The 19,437-nt window shown below is 36.9% G+C and overlaps 1 protein-coding gene across 1 annotated transcript in view; it reads right to left on the bottom strand.

Moving 5' to 3' along the window:
• Nucleotides 1-926: 926 nt before the first annotated feature.
• CPS1 (carbamoyl-phosphate synthase 1) overlaps nucleotides 927-19,437 on the bottom strand; it is a 151,861-nt gene continuing 133,350 nt past the window's right edge. Inside the window, exons 34-38 of the mRNA XM_072617474.1 lie at nucleotides 16,066-16,164; nucleotides 7,044-7,103; nucleotides 5,097-5,209; nucleotides 3,127-3,256; nucleotides 927-2,121 (exon numbers count right to left, since the gene is read on the bottom strand). Coding sequence (XP_072473575.1) covers nucleotides 2,023-2,121; nucleotides 3,127-3,256; nucleotides 5,097-5,209; nucleotides 7,044-7,103; nucleotides 16,066-16,164 — 501 coding nt within the window. The 3' untranslated portion in view covers nucleotides 927-2,022. The remainder of the gene's footprint in view (nucleotides 2,122-3,126; nucleotides 3,257-5,096; nucleotides 5,210-7,043; nucleotides 7,104-16,065; nucleotides 16,165-19,437) is intronic.

Here is a 19,437-nt window from a genome sequence, read left to right as displayed (position 1 = left end):
TATTGGTCTGATCAGCCACAGTTGTACACTCTGAAACTTGAGTTTATCATGGTGATGTCATTTTGGTTCTTTTCGAGAACAAAGGACAACAACCAACCAACCAACCAATCCAAAGATCTGCTGTAGAATAAGGCCAAATACAAGCTTGTAATACTGTACTGCTGTTGGGTATGTGTGAAGGGATTCCTTATATGCCAGCAGCTGGTCTCATGAGCACTGAATGAGGCAGAGGTTGAGTTCAAACAATCTCTGTGCCCTTGGTAAGTTTTTCTTTCTGATTTCTAGTCTCTCTCTCTCTCTCTCTCTCTCTCTCTCTCTCTCTCTCTCTCTCTCTCTCTCCAAAATGGTTATAAACAGTATCTCTTCCACCTATTTCACAAGGCCATTAAGAGAAATATAAGTGAAGATAACATTATTATATCCTTTCATATATATATATATATATATATATATACATATACACATATACACACATACATAACTTAGATTAATATGGTATAATCTTACTTAAGGGCTAATGACGACCATACAGTTGGCATATACAGTAGCCAGCATAATGTATCCTCGGATGGTGATGATCATTTTTGTTCTATTTGCCATATCTCATCTATACCTTTGAATTTTCCTTTATAATATACATGTGTAATTAGAAATAACAGCAGCAGCAAAGAGAACAGTAGGGAAAATCTGGGTGCTATGTAATTACTCAGCACAATCATATTTTATCATAAAGATAACTAGACACATGGGGAGTAAGTGAAAAATCATTTGGAATAGAGAGCACACATGTTCACCGTCATTATAATGACCAACTTTTGCTCTTACCATGTTCTGATTAGTATAGAGAGTAAATAAGTGAATTGATCCTGGTCAAAGAAACTGATTTAGTAGAAGAGGGTAAAAAATAATACACAAAGACAGTCCTCTAAACTTCTCTTCAACAGCATTTTATTTCAATGTTAACAATCAAAGCAGTTTTAATAATACAAAACTTTAAAACCCCAAAAGTCTGCCAAGTTGGAAGAGCTTTTCTACCCTTTCAGGTAAAGTAGGAGGAATGGAGGGAGACGTCAGGATTAAACTGTGTATAAGTCATAACACAGCATGAGATTGACTAGGTACATAGAAAGTATAATCTCTAGGGACTGAACCAGAACTTCAGAGGGATTCCAAAGAGTCACCATGGCTAGGGAGGCTGAGGGTGGAGAGAAAACCTATAAATCTGTCAATTGCAAAAGAATACGCTAGGCTAAGGTTAAAAATGAATGAACAAAAAAAACTCAGGTGCTTTATTTCTGCCATATGCTGCCACAAAAGGGCTGAAAATTTGTGTCCTTTAAAAAAATCTATACTTTAAAGACCTCCTGTCACACTCATCAAACTCAGTACCTTGAAAAGAGATTGTGATATCACTGGATACACTAGGTAGGTGGAGAGTGATTACTGTAAGGAAGGAATATACCAATTTTGATATTCAGGAATGATGCAAGGGGACACAGAATAAAACTATATGACAGGGAAATGAGGTTTGGGTAGCATATGCAATTTTTAAAAGACAAAAGACACCTGAGTGTAGCAGAAGTTATTTAAAGATGATGATTCTCAGACTCTTCAAGTAGAAAAAAAAAGAGTTAAGAAGATGGAGCTACCCATGAGAAGCATTCTTTTTTCTAGCCAATATGCTACCAATGATTTGGGTTTGCCACATAATGAATATCAGCTGCCAAGGAGGGCTATGGACTGGATTATGTGTTTGCCCCAAATAAGGCATAACTCATGGGGTAGGCTCTCATGAAAAGCAAGATGGAATTGAGAAGGGCTTACTGTCCAAGGACTTGACAGAGTGACTGACAACTATCTAACTAAAAAGATAAGACTTTTTAAGGACACAACCAAGCAAACTGACAAAATACAACTGGGACTAGAGATAGTTCTCTGTCTGGGGATCAAAGTCTGGAGTTCTGTGAGTCCATCAGTGAATGGACAAACAGCTCCAAGATTTCATGAGGCTCAGTTGCTCCTTTACACAGTTTTTCCAGAACTGTATTGTCTGTAGTGGAAAAGACTCTTGGAGTCCACACTGCGAGATTTCTGCACAGCTTCAGCGAAGAGCTTGGTCACCTGGAAAGAGGTATGGGCAGGCACTTTAGTAACCTCAATGATATGAGAGTGGATGTTTAATCAAGTAAAACTGAAGCTGTCAGTGTTACTGATCCCAGTTTTTAAAGGGCCATGGAATGAAAGGTACTCAGATTTTTATGTAATTAGAATTCTCCCCTACATTCCAGAGTTCACCATGAAATGAATGTCTACCTTTGCCCTCTCCTTTCTCACTCACCATAAGGATTCAAACTCGGTCAGAAAAAAAAAGATATATATATACATGTGTGTATACACATATATATGTATACACACACAATATTATGGGTAGATGGTTTAATGAGTCTTGGAAAAAAATTCCCTTCTCTATTATAAATTAGGAAGACTATATCCAAATGAAACTGGACATACCTGACAAAGTCATTCTCAGTGAACTGAACCTTGTAACTGAACTATGGTTTTGGCTCCAATAATGACTACTGTAACTTTTTAAATGGTACTTTGCATCTAAAGTTTGTCTATTTCAACGGACATCATCCTTTTGTATTTTATGAATTGTATAAAGTTTGAGAGGCAGACAGTCATAAGAAAAGGGATTGAACCTGTTCTTGTGTTGCTCCATGGAACTCCCAGATGAGGAAAATCCCTTTACCAATACAGATCAGTACCTTCTCTCTAATTTATGGTCTTAGAGAGTTTCTTGAGTGTACTACTAAGAGATTAAATTAATTGCCAAGGTCCTCAGGGTTAGTATGTATGATCAGATGTTGGGCCTTCTCTAACTGGTAATCTACCAATCACTCAGTTTTGGTCAAAGCCCTTCATTGTTGACATAATCACTTCAAATTCCTATTTTAAAATGTCCTCACTGGACTAAACAGTGAGAAGAGAGGAAATATATTGTCATATGTTTTGCAATCCAGATGAATAAAATATTTTAAAGTAATCATCATAATAAAATGGGCACTTGGTCAAAAACAATGAGAATTCTACATGCAATATATTTATCCCAATAGGAAAACATACCTGGAAATTAGTGAGGAGAGCAATTCCACCATCAATAGCTGTCCTGCGGATTACATAATTATCATGGACAAACTTGGTGTTGCTGTTGGGGAGGTTAATGACCAGATCAATGCTTCCCTCTTTTATCAACCTAGACAGGAAGGAAGGGGGCAAGAAAAATGATAATCAAAGAATGTCCCCACAGGGATGTTATCAGCTTAGAGCAAGATCACCTCCTCACAGATCATGGTATTTTAGGGTTGGAAGGGGACTTAGAAGGCATCTAGTCTAACCCCCTTGCTTAACAGATGAGAAAACAAAGGCTTAGAAAGGTAGGATGATTTTCCCAGGGCCCCACAACTAATAAGCCAGGCAACATTTCCCATGTGCCAGGCACAGAGAGGACGAAAGCCCAATGTTCTAAATTCTAGTTCAATGTGGCTTTTTTTCTATTATACCCCACTGAAGATACATGGGACCATATTTACATTGCATTTAGTAATAGATTTTCATGACTAGTGGGTTGACCTTTTAAATTGATTTCATGGGGGTCCAACTTCCATCCCACTTCCTATATCTCTCACTAAAGGTTGGAATGATGTTTCTTTGTGAATGATAGGGAGTGATACTTTTACTCTTAGGCTCCCGAAAGACACTCAAATGAAAGTCTGACAGGAGTCGCTTTCTGTTTAAAATGCTAATATTCTACAATCAAGTGATCAGTAACTTGATGGACAATTTGCTGTTTCCCAAGGACGTTATTTCTCTCTGAGAAAAGGCCACTACTCCCCTTTCCGGCATTAGCTTTGCTTCGTTGCCTGCTAGTCTAGTAGCTCTTAGCAGATGGCATGAAGAAGCAAGTAACCTGATTTTGAATTAAACTCTCTATTTGTCTGCTCCCTTGATGCCACAGACTGAGACATTTAAATGTCAAATCATATGAAGTTGTGCTAATTATTGTTTGATAAAGTCCTAGCCAAGTGGCACATAGTATCCAGGGAAGGAAATGAAGGTGCAGACACAAAGCCATCCTTTTCTGCTTCTATTGAACACTGATTTACAGGTTGACTTCTCCAGGGCCCTAACTCCAAGCATATCACTCTGTGTACATTACGACAATTCTTCAGCAGGCAGTAATAAAATCGTCTGACTAGATGTATATTCTTAACGAGGTGTGCTGTATCTCTGCTATACAATTCCATTAACATGAATGGAAATGGTACTCTGAAGGCATGTACACTGAGCTGGACATAATATATCCTATAAAAATCTTACCCTCCCCTAGGGAATACCAATCCTTATAATCAAATGGCAAATAACATGATCACAGCCCCTGGAACAACAGTTTACACAAAACAGGAATTCACATTGTTCCATAGGGCCAAAGCATTTGAACATGTTGCTCACAGGACTGGTAAATGTGCAGAGGCCTGTGACATACATCACTGGAGGGTGTCTACATTGAAGAGATCACAGATCCAGTGATGTATATGTCATCTAAATGTTTGCAACCATTTGACAGATATTAACTCATTTGAGTCTTACCAAAACTCTGTGAGGAAAATGATAGATACGCTGTCATTTGTTTATGAGGAAAGGGAGTCCCAACAGGCTGACATGATTCGATCACAGTGCCAGTGAGTATCAAGGGCAGGATTCTAACTCAAGTCTTCTGACTCCTGTTCTAAGCTGCCACCATATTATTGGGCTCTATATTAGTATTCATACGACAAATATGATTTGATTCATGGATGATCAAGTCTATAGCTGAGTAGAAATGTATGATATTTTAAAAATATTTAATTAGTAAGTTTTCTTCATGTAAAAAGGATCACTCTGCAATCATAAAGAGTAAGTTTTGAATCTTTATAATGGATCCCAATTACTAATTCCCAGGCCTGACCTTTCTTTGTTTCGGTCTCTGAGAAATCATCAATCACCCAGTTTTGGCCAAAGCTTCCCAAAAAACTCACACTTGACCCAATTCTTACTTTCTGATAGGAGAAAGGCTGGGGTTCTGTCCCTCTTGGGATGGCCATGCAACAGGGGTAGCTGGCACGTTGTTTGCATTGAGCCAATCTGAAGTTGCTTCTGTGGCGTAGAGCTGTGTTTGAAAATAAAGGAAACCATTTAGAGTGGGCATTACAAGTGATCAGTGAACATATATAAGGAGTCCAGATATCAATGTGCTCTTGGTGCTAAAATTCTTGCATTTTAATTATAAAAGGGGAAATCCTATATAATTATTAACAATTGGGGACAGAAGTGGTGACATACTATGTAGACCCCTAATGATTACAATCTCATCCTGACAAACTCAGCCTACTCTGATTTATGTGTATAAAAATCATATTCCTCTAAATCAAATCACAGCATAGAGAGCTGACCCTAACAATAATAAGGAAAAATAGTTGGCATTTGTAAAGTTCTTTAAGGTGTACAAAGTTATAAGATATCTTATTTGAACCTTACAACATTCTTGAGAGTAATGATATTATGCCCATTTCAGAGATGTAGACACTGAGCTCAAGGAGATTGTATGCACAACAGTTAGTAAGTGCTTGAGGTGGGTACAAAATTGAAGTATTTTCTGATTTCAATTCAATTCCTCTTTAAAGGAAAACCACAGTAAACATTTTGTAAAGTAATTGATCCTTTAATGAAGGGGAAAAAACTCACCCTTTTCTGAATCTGTTCGGGAAATTTGAACTTTTATAATTTGGGTTTCATTAATAGAAGCCAGATGTACCAAATTCTCCAAGGGCTATGGGACTTACATTAAGTAGGATAGAAACACACTCTAATCTAAATTCCTTATATAAGTTATTGCTTTGACTGTATAATAATTTCCATAAATTGATTAATCTCTTGGAAACTAGAACTATTCCTCTGTCAATATTTTTAAGGAACAAAATAAGTGTCCGGATGTCCTAATACTAAAAACAGGCTGTTTCTAGTGTAGCACAGGTCAGCTCATTATCTCAAGAGTTGGTTACAAAAATCTTCATGGATCATCCTAATTATTTTTGTTGTAGTGAGATTTTGTTATAATGAATATACTACATTAAAAAAAATTCCATTCTCCATCTATGGAGGAGAAAAGGAAAGAAACTGCTTATCTCTCTACGGTGAAGTAACAAGTGAAATAAGCGTTCCCAGCAGGGGAAAGGAGAGTGACTTGGGTCTTTTAGCCTTTTAGGGCTTTATAGACCCAGGTGATTTCAGTGTTAGAGGAAGGTAAAGGAAGAGGATAAATGGAGCAGTCACCACTGTTACAGCACAGTCAGAACAATAAATAAAGCTACAAACAACTCAGATTCAGCTCTACTCAGTTCTCCAGTCCCTCTCTCCCCACCTGCTGATAGCACATAATCAGATCCTTTCATAATAAAGGGTGTTTTGGATAAGAACCAGAGAAAGCTTTTGTTATTTGCTATGGAGAATTCATTGTAATCAGATCAACAAAGCACAGTTGCTGTGGGCCAGCCATGGAAATGCCTTTGCTCCAAAGAACCTCTTTTTGTGAAGGCATCCACTGCAATGGGACTTTGCTTGTACCTGTAACATCTAGCAACCATTATTCCCTATGTTACCAAGAAAAAGATAAGTTAAAAAATATGGAAATACATTGAATTTTTATTACTATACCATGTTCACTTGTTTAAAGATACATTTCTAAAATTTTTCAGTTTTTAGTTAATAGTTAATGACAACTATTTTTAGAACTTAAAGGCTGCCTATTTGAATTTTTTCAAGTTTGGAGCACACCAAGATGGTGACACCAAAGCCTTTCTTTTCTCAACTTGAAAGGGAATGACTTGGCCCTGTTGCTTTTCCCTGAGGTTCTCATTATAGGCAGAAGTCAATGTTCTGGTTCCTGGCCAGATTTTCAGTGTTGAAAGAAAGCAGCTTGGAAAAAAAAAATTAAAATAATATACCTTGAAACCTTCATTATGTAGTTGTTCAGCAACACCAAGGAATCTGGGACGGAAGGAATGCTAAAAAGAGATTAAAAAAAAATAAGTGACCGATCTGAGCTCTCTAATTCATTATCTACAATATAAAGTTTCCCCATAATATCACAAAAGGTAGAGTGGCATAGTAGATATAGAACCATCTTTGGAATCAGAAAGACAGTGGTTCAAATCATGTCTCCAACACATTATGGCTATGTGACATAAAGACAGTTTGTACCTCTCAGTAATCTAGGCAGTTCTCTATGGCCATAAGTTGCAGGGAAGTCTATATTAGTAGAAAGAGTTAGTTTCCTTACTCAAGAGTTCCCTATGCCTGTGAAATCACATTTCCCTGTATCTGTCATAAAAGTCAATGGCATAGAATCATTTACCCTAATTTGTTGTGCTGTCCTTTTTATTCGATCATTCAACAAACATCTGTGTACTCTGTATATAGGAGTTAAAAAGACCAAAAACAAAATAGTCCTTACCCTTCAAGGAATTTACTTTTATTTAAGAGAAATAAGCTTAATGCATAGGTTTAAAATTTAAGGATATACAATATAAATACCACATTATTTTGGGAGGGGAGTTAGCATTAGCTCTAGCAACTGGGAGTATTGGGAAAGGTCTCATAGAGAAAATGGTACTGGAGGGGGGCCTTCAAAGAGTTTAGGAATGACAAGAGTCAGAAATGAGGAAGGAGACAGTGAATCCCAATCTTGGGAGACAGCCTGGTCAAAGAATCATAGGTAGGCCAGTTTAACTGAAGTGTAAAATATATGAAGGGGAGTAAGGTATGAAGAAGTCTAAGAAAGATGGACTGGAGCCAAGTGGTAAAGAGATTTAAAGGCCAAACAAAGCAGTTGTTTTTTTTTTTATCCTAGAGGAAACTGAGAGCTTTCTATAGCTTCATCAGTAACAGTCACAAGCTGAGGTACATGATTTAGAAATATCAATATGGCAGCTGCACAGATGCGAATTTGAAACAGTGATGCACTTGAAAGAGAGAGAACCATTAGGATGAGTGACACAACTGAGTCAACACCATATGATGTTGGTTGTTGTGTCAAGGGTGGGGAATCTGCATCCTTGAGGCCACATGTGGCCTTCTAGGTCCTCACCTGTGGCTTTTTGACTGAGTCCAAGTCTTGCAGAATAAATCTGTCATTAAGGAGATTTGTTCAATGAAGTGTGGATTCAGTCAAAGGGCCACACTTGAGCTCCTAGAGGGTCTCATGTGGCCTCAAGGCCACAGGTTCCCCACCCCTGGTCTAAATAAGCAGGTATGACCAGAGCATATGTTCATTGGACAGGCAGTGTAGGCAGCAAGAAAAAGAAGAAAGGAAATATAGGAATCCAAGCCATGACCACACCTCCTTAGCAAGGTGCTCTGAACAAATGAGAAAACCAAAATAAAATGTGTTCCCATATGGATAAATTTTTTTTTGCAACCCATTTAAAAGTAGGTTCATGGAATACCATATTATTTCAATTGAGGTATTTTTCTTTTTTAATTGGGCTTGTTATCTTGGCTTTTATAACAAAATTCTTAAATCCTTATAAATAGTTCAATATCTCTCCATCTAAAAATTGATGTCATTCACTTTTATAAATTAAAAAAATAACTCAGAACTAGAATAGAAGGATCATGGATATTCTCATGGTCTGCCTCAATTTTTACCCTTACAGTTTGTTTCATATCTTCTCAATGGAAGGAATTTCACTCTAAAAACTAAGTTCTTCCTTGACCCACACTGCTCCAGGACCTTCTTGCCCCAGTTAGAGAAGACCTTAAAAGACCTAGGTCAATGGCTCTAAGATTCAACTTCAACTCAGCCTTGCTCTACTCAGTTTATGGTAAGAAAACTCTGGGCTTCTTCTCCCTTGACCAATCTCAATTCAGGTAACTGAGTGCCTCATTCTTGAGTCCTTACTGAGAACTCTCCGCTTTTCCCAGACTATGCTCCTACTTCTCACCTGCTTCTCCTCCTGCCTCTGCCCTGGTTCTTTTTTCCAGAGATTGGAGTCCCACCCTGCATGCCTAATTCCCAAGGCTAGATCTTTGTTAACTTACTTTCAGTTTCCAAGATGTTTACTTATATCATTTACTCCTTCTTTTCTAACCACTCTTCTGTACCCTCTCTATCATATGAGAAATCTACCTTTTGTTCGTGGCTAGACCCACACTATCTTCTGCCTGCCTGTATAAACACCCTCCCACTGCCTACTTTTAGTTTGTTTATATTATCTGCTCTTACCCTGAAAGTATGTCAGATTTCTGGATCTTAGCCACCCCTGTGATGGCCCACCCTGCCTCTAATTATATCCTTATTATGACAGACAAGCTATTATGCTAGGTTGAAAAGCTAGAAACCAAATAATAATGGTTTAAGCAAAATATTTCAATATTTTAGTATTGTTTATAAATTTTACCCTAAAAAATACTTCTGATATTTTCCTGTAAAGCCTTTTGAGAACAACAAAGCTTAGATAAAATCTCTATACCTCCTTCAGATCGAGCTTGCTTACAAGCTCCGGTGCTCTTTCAGTCCTTAATATGCTTCTTTATGTGATGAAAGACTTGACAAATTGGGTTTGGGAGGAAAGGTTAAAAGAGTTGGGCTTCCAGAAAATAAATGAATACTATAGAGGATGGGGACTAGATTGCTTTCTGTTTCTATTGAGGATAGACTAGAACAAAGCGGGATTAAACTGGAGCAGGAGGGATTTAGGTTAGATGTAAGAAAAATTTCCTAAGAGAAAAAGTTGTTAGAGGTATTGGAACAATTTAATGAAGGAGACAGTGAACTAATATTCTCTAGGGAGTTTCAAGACTAGGACAGAGAACTGTCTGTTTGGCAGCATGGGATAGGAGAAATAACATGAAATTCTAAAGATGTAGGGTCTAACCCTGGCTCTCCTATTATCTAGCTATGTGACCTTAGGCAAATAACTTGATCTTGGTCCTCTCACCTATAAAATGAGGGTGATGGGATAAGTGATCTTCAAAGTATTTTCCAACTCTAAGACTTTAGGTCAGATAAAAGTGGGGTCTGTAGACCCAGAGGAGTCTGTGAACTTGAATTTTTGAATATTTTGATAACTATACATCAATATCATTGCTTTCCTTTGTAATCCTTTGTATTTTATAAGTTTAAAAATATATTACTCTGATCCTATGGAAGTGAATATTGAAAACTAAAAATAAATCAAAGAAAAAAGTTGATATCAAGAACAATTTTCTCACTTAAAGCAATACAATTAAATTCAGTTGGGATGTAGACTGAGAAGCAATCCATAGACTTCAACAGGCTGCCAAATAGGTCCATGACACAAAAGTAGCTGATTACCCCTGATCTAGATAGATGACATCTTGAGGATTCCTGAGATAATGCAAGTAAAAATAAAACACTACCCAAGAACTTTGGAATGTTGTTGAAGTCCTCCTGGAATTTGAAATCACTTGGTTTACCTCTAGTAAACAAGCACTATACTGTCCTGTATATACTGCCCTCCATGTCACCTAGAAGCCTGCCGAGTATGGAACAGGTGCTTAGTAAGTGTTTGTTGATTTGGAGTTTTTAATTGAATGCTAAGTTGCATCTCTTGGGAGTTCTTCCGCTCTAAAGACCTTGGCCACTGATCATCTCTTGTAACCTCTAGGTGACAGGGATGCTGGCTGTTCTCAAAAGTCATTCACCACCTCACTGTTACACATCCCTTCTCTGAGGAAGAAGCAGGCTATCTACTGTTCAAGCCATATTCCAGTCACAGATGACGCTATGCCCTTGGAAGAGGTTTTCATCATGAAAACCCTCTAGAAGTAACATTAGGATGGGGACTTTCTCTTTCTCCTTCTCTTTCTCTATTTTCTAGCAACATAAGTGCATCTTCTAAGACCTCCAGACAACAGCCAGAACCTCATTATGAAGCTGTTTCACTTCTGAACCCCAAGTGGAAAAGATAAATATCCGACATGACAGTATCAGCAGGTTCCCAGCCTGAGAATCACTCTGCCTTCTGGTCAGGGGTGTTGGCTTTCACAACTGCATTACGAACTTCTATCAAACATGTATTGAACACTTGTGACACATAAAACAGCCTTTCCACAAAAAGAAATTACAGCTGTCACCTTGCATCTGAGTAGTGCCAGACTTAAAAGCTGATTGAAAGGACCTGTGTAAAGAACCATTGGTTACTAAAGGTGAAACGTACAAGCTAATTTATTTGCTGGGAGGTTTTTGTTTTGTTTTGTTTTACACAAAGGAAAGGGAATAATTTCATTTCTTCAAATAAGATTGTTCATGTTAATGTAATTGTTGGCTACTTTTAAAAAAGCTAAGTGATCTTGCCCTAATAGTGGTGCCACAGTCATATAGGGGATTTCTACACTGACAACTCTGTGCTTGCCCTAATAATTCTGCATAGTGTACAAACGGCTATTCATGACACACAATCACTTGGCTTTGGAATTTTCAGATAAAATGCTTGCTTTGTGGTTCTGAGAAATGCAGCAGCACAGATGTCAGGATGATGCTATCCACCACACAGACATCCCTGAATAGTGCAATGGTGGGGGTTGAGGGTGGGTTAATATGGACAGCTCTTGATCTACACTGGAGTAAATTATTTCTTGTCAAATGAAACTGCAGAGAAGTTGATATCTGCAGATATCAATAACAATTTTCCCACTTATAGCAATACAATTAAATTCAGTTGGGATGTAAGATATTATGCTTAGGGGGCCAATGATATTGAAGGACACAGGGATAATTTTGTTACCACATAAATTTGCAAAACACCCTATATGTTTAAAAAGACCTTTTTCTCAGTATATAATAATTCATATCTCTCTAAAGGTGCGAGGTGGCACAACAGATAAAACCCTTGATATGGAGTCAGGATGATCTACATGCAGCTGTGTGCTGATGAATGTTTAACCATCATTTCTTCAAAAAGAAAAAAAAATGTACACACCATATTCTTAAGTTTAAAGTGCATTATTAAAATTTTTCTCCATCATTTTCTTAAGCTTACAATCAAGAAAATGTGAGTTCAAATGCAACCTCAGATACACAGACAGCTGTGTGACCCTGGGCAAGTCACTTAACCTTGGTTCACCTATATCCTCAACTGTAAAATGGGGATAATGATAGCACCTACTTCCTAGTGAGGATAAAAATAGAAACTGCCTAACTTGTGAAGATAAAAATGAGATAAAAATTATCACACTGAGTACAGTCTCTTTCTAAATGCTATTATTATTATTAAATTTAGATAATGCCCCGATTTGTGGCAGCTGCTGATTTGCAAGGTATAAATGCTTATCCTGCAAATGTAATAGTTCCTATAAGGAAGGGAGCCAGCTCAAGCACAACACTGCTCAGACACTTAATAACTAGGTGACCCTGGGCTAGTCACTTAACCCTGAATTGCCTTGACAAAAAATAAAAATTAAAAAATAAAGAATTGATCAAAATCACTGGAAATGAAAGATTTCTACATAATATCAAAGAGAAAAACCATTCCACTGCTATTGGTGATAACGGGCTTTCCAACATACTATATATTAGATGAGAAAAAAGGCTCTTGTACTTCTCTACTAGTTAATAATTGTGTGAATCAATTCTGCCATAAAACACGTCAACCTTTTGATATTTCTTTATGTATTTTTTTCAAATGCTGTGACTAAAAGATAGAACCCCTGCTAGTAATATATACTGAGATATAAACAGGCTTCTTGCAATAACTCTTGCTTATGCTGGCACATTGATTTGTTAATAAAATGTACTGGAAAGTTGACCTTCCTTGGGAAGCCCATTTGAGCTTTCTAAAAGTTTAAGAAAACATATTCTTTTCTTTTTCTTTCTACAAAAAAAAATTCTGCTCAGTCAAATGAGAACTGGTGTTTAAGTCACAAAAATACTTAGTATGGCTCAGACTAGATATTCCCTCCCATTTCCCAGAAGCACTAGAACCAAACAGGGAACCATTTTACTCATTACTATCCTTTTAAACTGATGTTTTAAAATGCTAGCACTAAGATTATTAGTTGTGAAGAACTGCTCTGGGGCTTTGTCTCCTTTGAAGGCTTATGAGCCTCACATTAAACTTTAAACCATAACTGAATATTGGAAAATTTTCTCATACTTAAGGTTTAATAATATTTAAAACCTACTTGTAATGTGAAGCATCTAGCATGAGGTTTAAATTGTCTCTGAACTGCCATTAAAACTGGCATTTACAAGTAACTTTTTTATCCTCTGCTTCCGTAGCTTAGTACCACCTTTTGAGTACCTTTAAGTCTAAAATACTGGACAGGAGTTTAGAGGAAATTAGATTTCCCAATGATTCACACAGTATGCAAAGATAAGCCCCTAATGAATGTATGACTTAGATATTTTAAATGGCATAATAAATAAGTTAGAGAAATATGGGAAATATTTCTCAGATCTACAGACAAAAGGAAAGTTCATTACCAACCAAGAGAAAAAATTAAAATGGTTAACTTTGATTACCCATAATGATTTTTTTCCCAAATAAATCCAATACTAAGATTAAAAGGGAAATAATTAACTGAGGGAAAAATCTTTGCAGCAAACTGACAAAGGTTTCACTTATATACAAATAATTAATTCAAATGTATAAGAATAAAAGGCATTCCCCAATTAATAAATAGTCTAAGAATATGAATAGGCAGTTCTAAGGGAAGAGACTAAGGCAAATGAAAGTTAAAACAGTTCTGAGATGCCACCTCACTTAAAGCTCGCCTAAAAAGGGGCTATGTTGACCCAATAAAGGAAAATGATAAGCTTTGGAGGACTGATAGAAAAACAGGCATGTTGGTGCACTGTTAGTGGGCCTGTGAATGGCTGGAACCATTCTGAAAAGCAATTTGGAATTATTCAGAAAAAGTTACTGAGCAGGGCATGCCTTTTGTCCCCGCTATACCATAGTGACCTATACCCAAAAGATATGAAAGAAATAGGAAAAAGACCTATAGGTACAGATACATTTCTAACAGTCTTTTTTTATAGTGTCAAAACAACAACAGCTAGAAATTAAAGGGATGGCCATCAAATGAGATTTGGCTGAATAAATTATGATATATGAATATGATGAAATAAATGGTGTCATAGAGACATGGAGAAACATAGTAGCTGATGCAGAGTGAAGTAATTAGAACTATGATGATTTGTGCTATAAGATCAATATTATAAAAATTAACATAAACTGACGAATGAAAAGAGAAGAACCAGAAGAACAATTTACATGGCCGTAGTCATTTGTAAAGAAAAACAACTTTGAAAGCTGTAAGTACTATGATCAATGAAATGACCATCCATAAATACAGAGAACTAATGATGAAACATTTTACTTCCTTACTTCCTGACTGATAGGTGATGGATTTAAAATGCAGAATAAGACCTATCTATTGTTGTATACAGCCAATGAAGGAATTTGTTTTGCTTGACTAAATATATTTGTTACAAGGAATTTGTCTTTCTTTTCTCTTTTTGTCAATGGAGTGGGGTGGAGGGTGGGGTGGAAAGAGATTTCCGATAATTTTTTTTAAATCTTTAAAAATGGAGAGGTGTGGCTTGATGCATGTTCTTTCAGTTAAGGCTTTTGTTATATTGTTAGTTTTGCATTTTAGTTAGTATGAGATAATTGTAATAATCACCTACTAGTTGGAGAATGTCTGGTACTGTTTTAATTATGCTTTGATTTTTATGTAACAATGCAGGGCATCACCTTATTAAAAGCACAGTGGGGCTATCATGCCCATTGTTTTTATAAGACCCTAGAATTATCCAATCCCAAAATAAAGTAATTGACAGTTAGGAAATCTATAACAACCTTCAAAATATTTATAAGCAAAACAGACTAGTGTAAATCTAAACAGAAACAATTATCCTTACATTAGAGGATCTTAACCTTTTGTACTCATACCTTTTGGAAGTCAGATGAAGTCTATTAGCACCTTTTTAGAACAATATTTTTAAACATTAAAAAAATACAGAGAATTATAAAGGAAATCAATTAAACTGAAATACAGATGTAATTTTTTCCCATCCAAGTTCATAGACCTCTTAAAATCTACTCACAACTTCCTTGGGGGCCAGTGGACCACAAACTAAGAACCTATATTAGATGTATTAATTATCTTGCCAAAAGAAATACATTCAGATTCAAAATTACAAACCAAGAGAAGCCTTTTTCATTTTATAAGGCTCTCTATTTATATTACTTTTCCAGATGTCTAATTAATATTCCTATCCAGTTAAGTTTCCCAGCAAGTAGAAATGTAGGATATGTAAAGAGACACCTAGCCTTCAGTACCTCTAGTTCTGGGGCAGCACTACTTTGGGGATAAATGCCCCTTTGGCAGACATTTCCTCTCCCACGATTTTTTCTGTGTCCTCTGATTCTACTGAAGTAAAAAAAAAAAACCCAGCAACAACAACAAACTCTTCATAGTTTTACTTAAAAGTAAACAAAAATGGACTGATAATCCATTAAGAACAATCATCTCCTTTGGTAAGTTCTTACTTTCTAAGTCAAATTCTAAAAAATGGGATTTTGAGGGTTTTTTCCTTCTCCAATCAATGGAATTCTTTTTTATCCCTTGCCACCTTTTTTACATATATGCAGGGGCAGCTAGGTGGTGCAGTGGATAGAGTACCAGTGCATGAGTCAGGAGAACCTGAGTTCAGATCTCACCTCAGATACTTGATACTATCTCTGTGACCTTGGGCAAGTCACTTAACCCCAATTGCCTCATCCCAGGTCATCTCCAGTCATCCTGATGAATATCTGGTCACTAGATTCAGATGGTTCTGGAGGAGAAGTGAGGCTGGTGACATGCACAGCCCTCCCTTACTCAAAAAACAAAGTCAAGTGCAAGTCATATCATTATTTCTCTGATGGCATGGTCTTCTTCGGCAACGAAGGACGAACATACACACATACATGGAGATGGCCCCACAGGCCCACTTACCTGGATCCCAATCAGAATGCCTTTTTGTGGTATCTTAAATCCTGTGGAAAGCATTGCCTTCAGGAAAGCTGTATGAATACTTTCACCAAAGCAAGCTACCTGTTTGAGAATAAAATGAGATGATTAATATAACTTAACAATCTAAGATAATGTGCCACAATAGCCACAACAGGAGAGGAAAGATCACCAGGGGATTTGTTCAGGGAATCCCAATCAACCTGTGATTTCATCAGTATAAACAAATGCTGGTAAGAAATTACTTTTACCAAGGCAAAGCAACAATTTTTCTGCCACTTATAGTATTAGAGAGCTGTTTGAGGCACAAGAGGTTAAACAAAAGGATCAAACAGTCAGCAAAACATGTACAAAACAGGACATGAACCAAGGTTTTCCTGATTCTAATGTCTTCTTGATATGTTCAATGTCATGCTGCCTATGATATGAAGTACTACAATATAACATAAAATGATATATGAAGAACCTCCCATCTTCTACCTCTCAAAAGAAATAATCAATGAGAGGGAATAATATATGGATTAGCCATATGTCTCTTTTACTTATTTAACTTAGGAGGCCTATGATGTCAGGGTCATGAGATCCAAATCCAGACACAACCAGGACAAACTAGGTAAACAACATCAAATATTCCTTATGGAAAATTCTTCAGATAAAGTCAATTACAGAATATTCCATTGAAGTAGAAATGAAATTTGAGTTTTGCTTTTATTTTTAGGGGAATACGAATCATAACATCTTATTGCCAGCCCTGAATAACATAAAATCTTCTAAAACTCAACCCAAACTAGCAAAAATTATACTTTAGCAGTAGATACATAAAGCTCTTCTTAGGTCACATTTCATACATACTACCTCCAAGGTATACTGCATTGTAATTAAAAGCAAAATGGATATTGTAAAGAACAAACATGATTCTGTACAAAATGACAATTGATGTACTGTACCCTTTATTGTTGTCAGTGGTTCATCAACATTACTAAAGAATCCTGGGATCTAAATGTGTATTCTAAGTAAAAGGTTCCTCAACACCAGTAGGGCATTTTCTAAACTAACACACTGTCTGCCACTTAGTATATGCCCATTTCCACTCAGCAGGGAGCATCTTAACTATACAAATGCTTAGGGACTGTTAAACTTTCTAAAAGGATGACACTTAGGTTTTTGCATAGGTCCAGTTCCAGTAATTACAACCAAATCAATAACTGAGCAAATATTTGCAAATTATCCACTATGTGCAAGGCATTTTGCTTGGGACAGGATATAAAGATAGAAAGTAACACAGTTCCTGCATTTAAGGACAGATACATGTGAATGTGTAGGTATGATACAAAGTAGGATAAAGTCAAAGAGGGAATCTAGAAAGCACGTTTGAAGGATAAAGAGGAAGGGATCCCTTTGAAATCGGGGGATCAGGCCTAGGCTCATAAAGAAGTTAGCACTAAATCCAGAACTTGAAGGAAGAAGAGGATCGTAACAGAAAAGAACACAGAGGAAACTGGTTTCAGAATAACAGCTACCGGAACACAGAGAGGCAAGAAAGGATAGGGCAAGACCAGGTAACAGCTAGTAACCCAGTTTTACTTTAACATAGAGCAGAGAGTATGGAGGGAAATAGAAGGAAGATTGGAAAAGAATGTTGAAGCCAGTTTGGAAAGAGTCTCACAAGTGTCTGCATTTCATTCTTTAGGCAGTGAGAAAACCACTCAAGGCTTTTGAACAGGAAGGTGACATGGTCAGACCTATACATTAAGAAAATTATTTTGGCAATAGTGTGAAGGATGAATTGGAGAGAAGACATACTGAAGATAGGGAGATCTGCTAGGAATGTATTTCAATAATTCAAGTCAGACGTAATGAAGACTGAATGAGGAAGAATGACATTGCACGTAAAGTAGAGGATATGAATAAAAAAGATAATGCCACAGTAGATTAGATGTGGGATTTCAGGAAAGTCAAAGATCATTGCAAGGCTTTGAGCCTGACTGACTGACTGGGAGAATGGTGCTAACACCCACAGAGATAGAGAATTGAAGAGGATGGGAAAGTTTGCAAGGGAAGATGGTAAGTTTAGTTTTGAACAGGGTGGCTTTGATGTGCTAGTACAACATCTAGGTGGAAAGGCCTGACAGACATTGGAAAATGCAAAGCTAGAGTTCAGGGAAGAAGTTAAAGCTAGATATGCAGATTTGGAAATGACATGTATAGATGTAATTATTCTTCAATTAGGAGTAAATAGGATTATCAAAAAAGCATAGAGGGAAAAGAGAAGATAGGACCCACATCAGTAAGAAGAAACTGAACTATCAAAGCAATCAGACATAAGGGAGGAGGGATTATCAAGAGGTGAGTGGTCAACAGTAGCAAACTCTGGAGAAAGACAATTAAATGGAGGAATGGACAAGAAAGGTCATTTGAATATGGCAGTTAAGAGGTGGTTAGTGACTTGGGAGGGAACAATTTTGGAGTAGTGGAGGGAGAATCGAAGTCAGAGATAATGAGAAGTGAGCAGGTAGGGAGGATGTGGATGCAATACATGTAGACTGTTCTTTTTAAAAGTCTAGTAGTGATGTGGAGCGGAGTGTAAACTAAGGAAGTAAAAGACACGAGGAAAGTTTTTTATAGGATAGGGAAGGGCATGGAATATTCATAAGATGGTGAGACACAGGGAGATACAAAGACAGAAATGGAGACAGAGATGGGAGGGAGAGTAAGAGGAAAAAAAGAGTAAGAAGAGAGAGGAGAGGAGAAAATAGGAGAGAGAAAGTTTAAGAAAAGAAGGAGAAAAAAAGGGAATGGCTGGTAAAACAAAGTCTTAGCAGAGATAGGAAAACATATGGTCAAGGGCAAAAATGGAGAGTTTTACCTTGGCAAAGAGATCCCATTTTCAGAATTCAGAAGAAAGGATGGAAAGATGGTTGTACATGTAGTGAAGTTTTGAAGTTAAAAAGAATAGATAAGGGAGCCCACAACATATGGCTTAAATGAATGAGGTCATTAAGAACTGAACTTGGAGGCTTGAAGAGAGAAAAGATTCCAAACTGGAACATGCAAGGAACTTCATCAACAAAGCAGAAATAGGAAGCCTAGATCAATGGTCAGATTTCCCACAAGGATTAGTACTGATGTGCACCTTACCATTAAGGAAAGTAAAATACAGCTTCTTCACCAAGGGCAGAGGTTGATTCAATCCAAACAAGACATGTGTGCACTGAAAATGTCTCTTTAAAGAATAATTGAGCTTTCACTAAGCAAGACTTATTTTAGCCATGAGAAAGACCTTCTGACATCCTACTTCATGATACTTGTGAATATAGATCTTTCTAACTCATAAGAATGATCTCTTTTATGAATAAA

Source organism: Notamacropus eugenii, chromosome 6 (assembly GCF_028372415.1).
Source record: "Notamacropus eugenii isolate mMacEug1 chromosome 6, mMacEug1.pri_v2, whole genome shotgun sequence".
In the NCBI taxonomy this organism is placed as follows: Eukaryota; Metazoa; Chordata; class Mammalia; order Diprotodontia; family Macropodidae; genus Notamacropus; species Notamacropus eugenii.
This window is presented reverse-complemented; position numbering and strand designations above follow the sequence as displayed.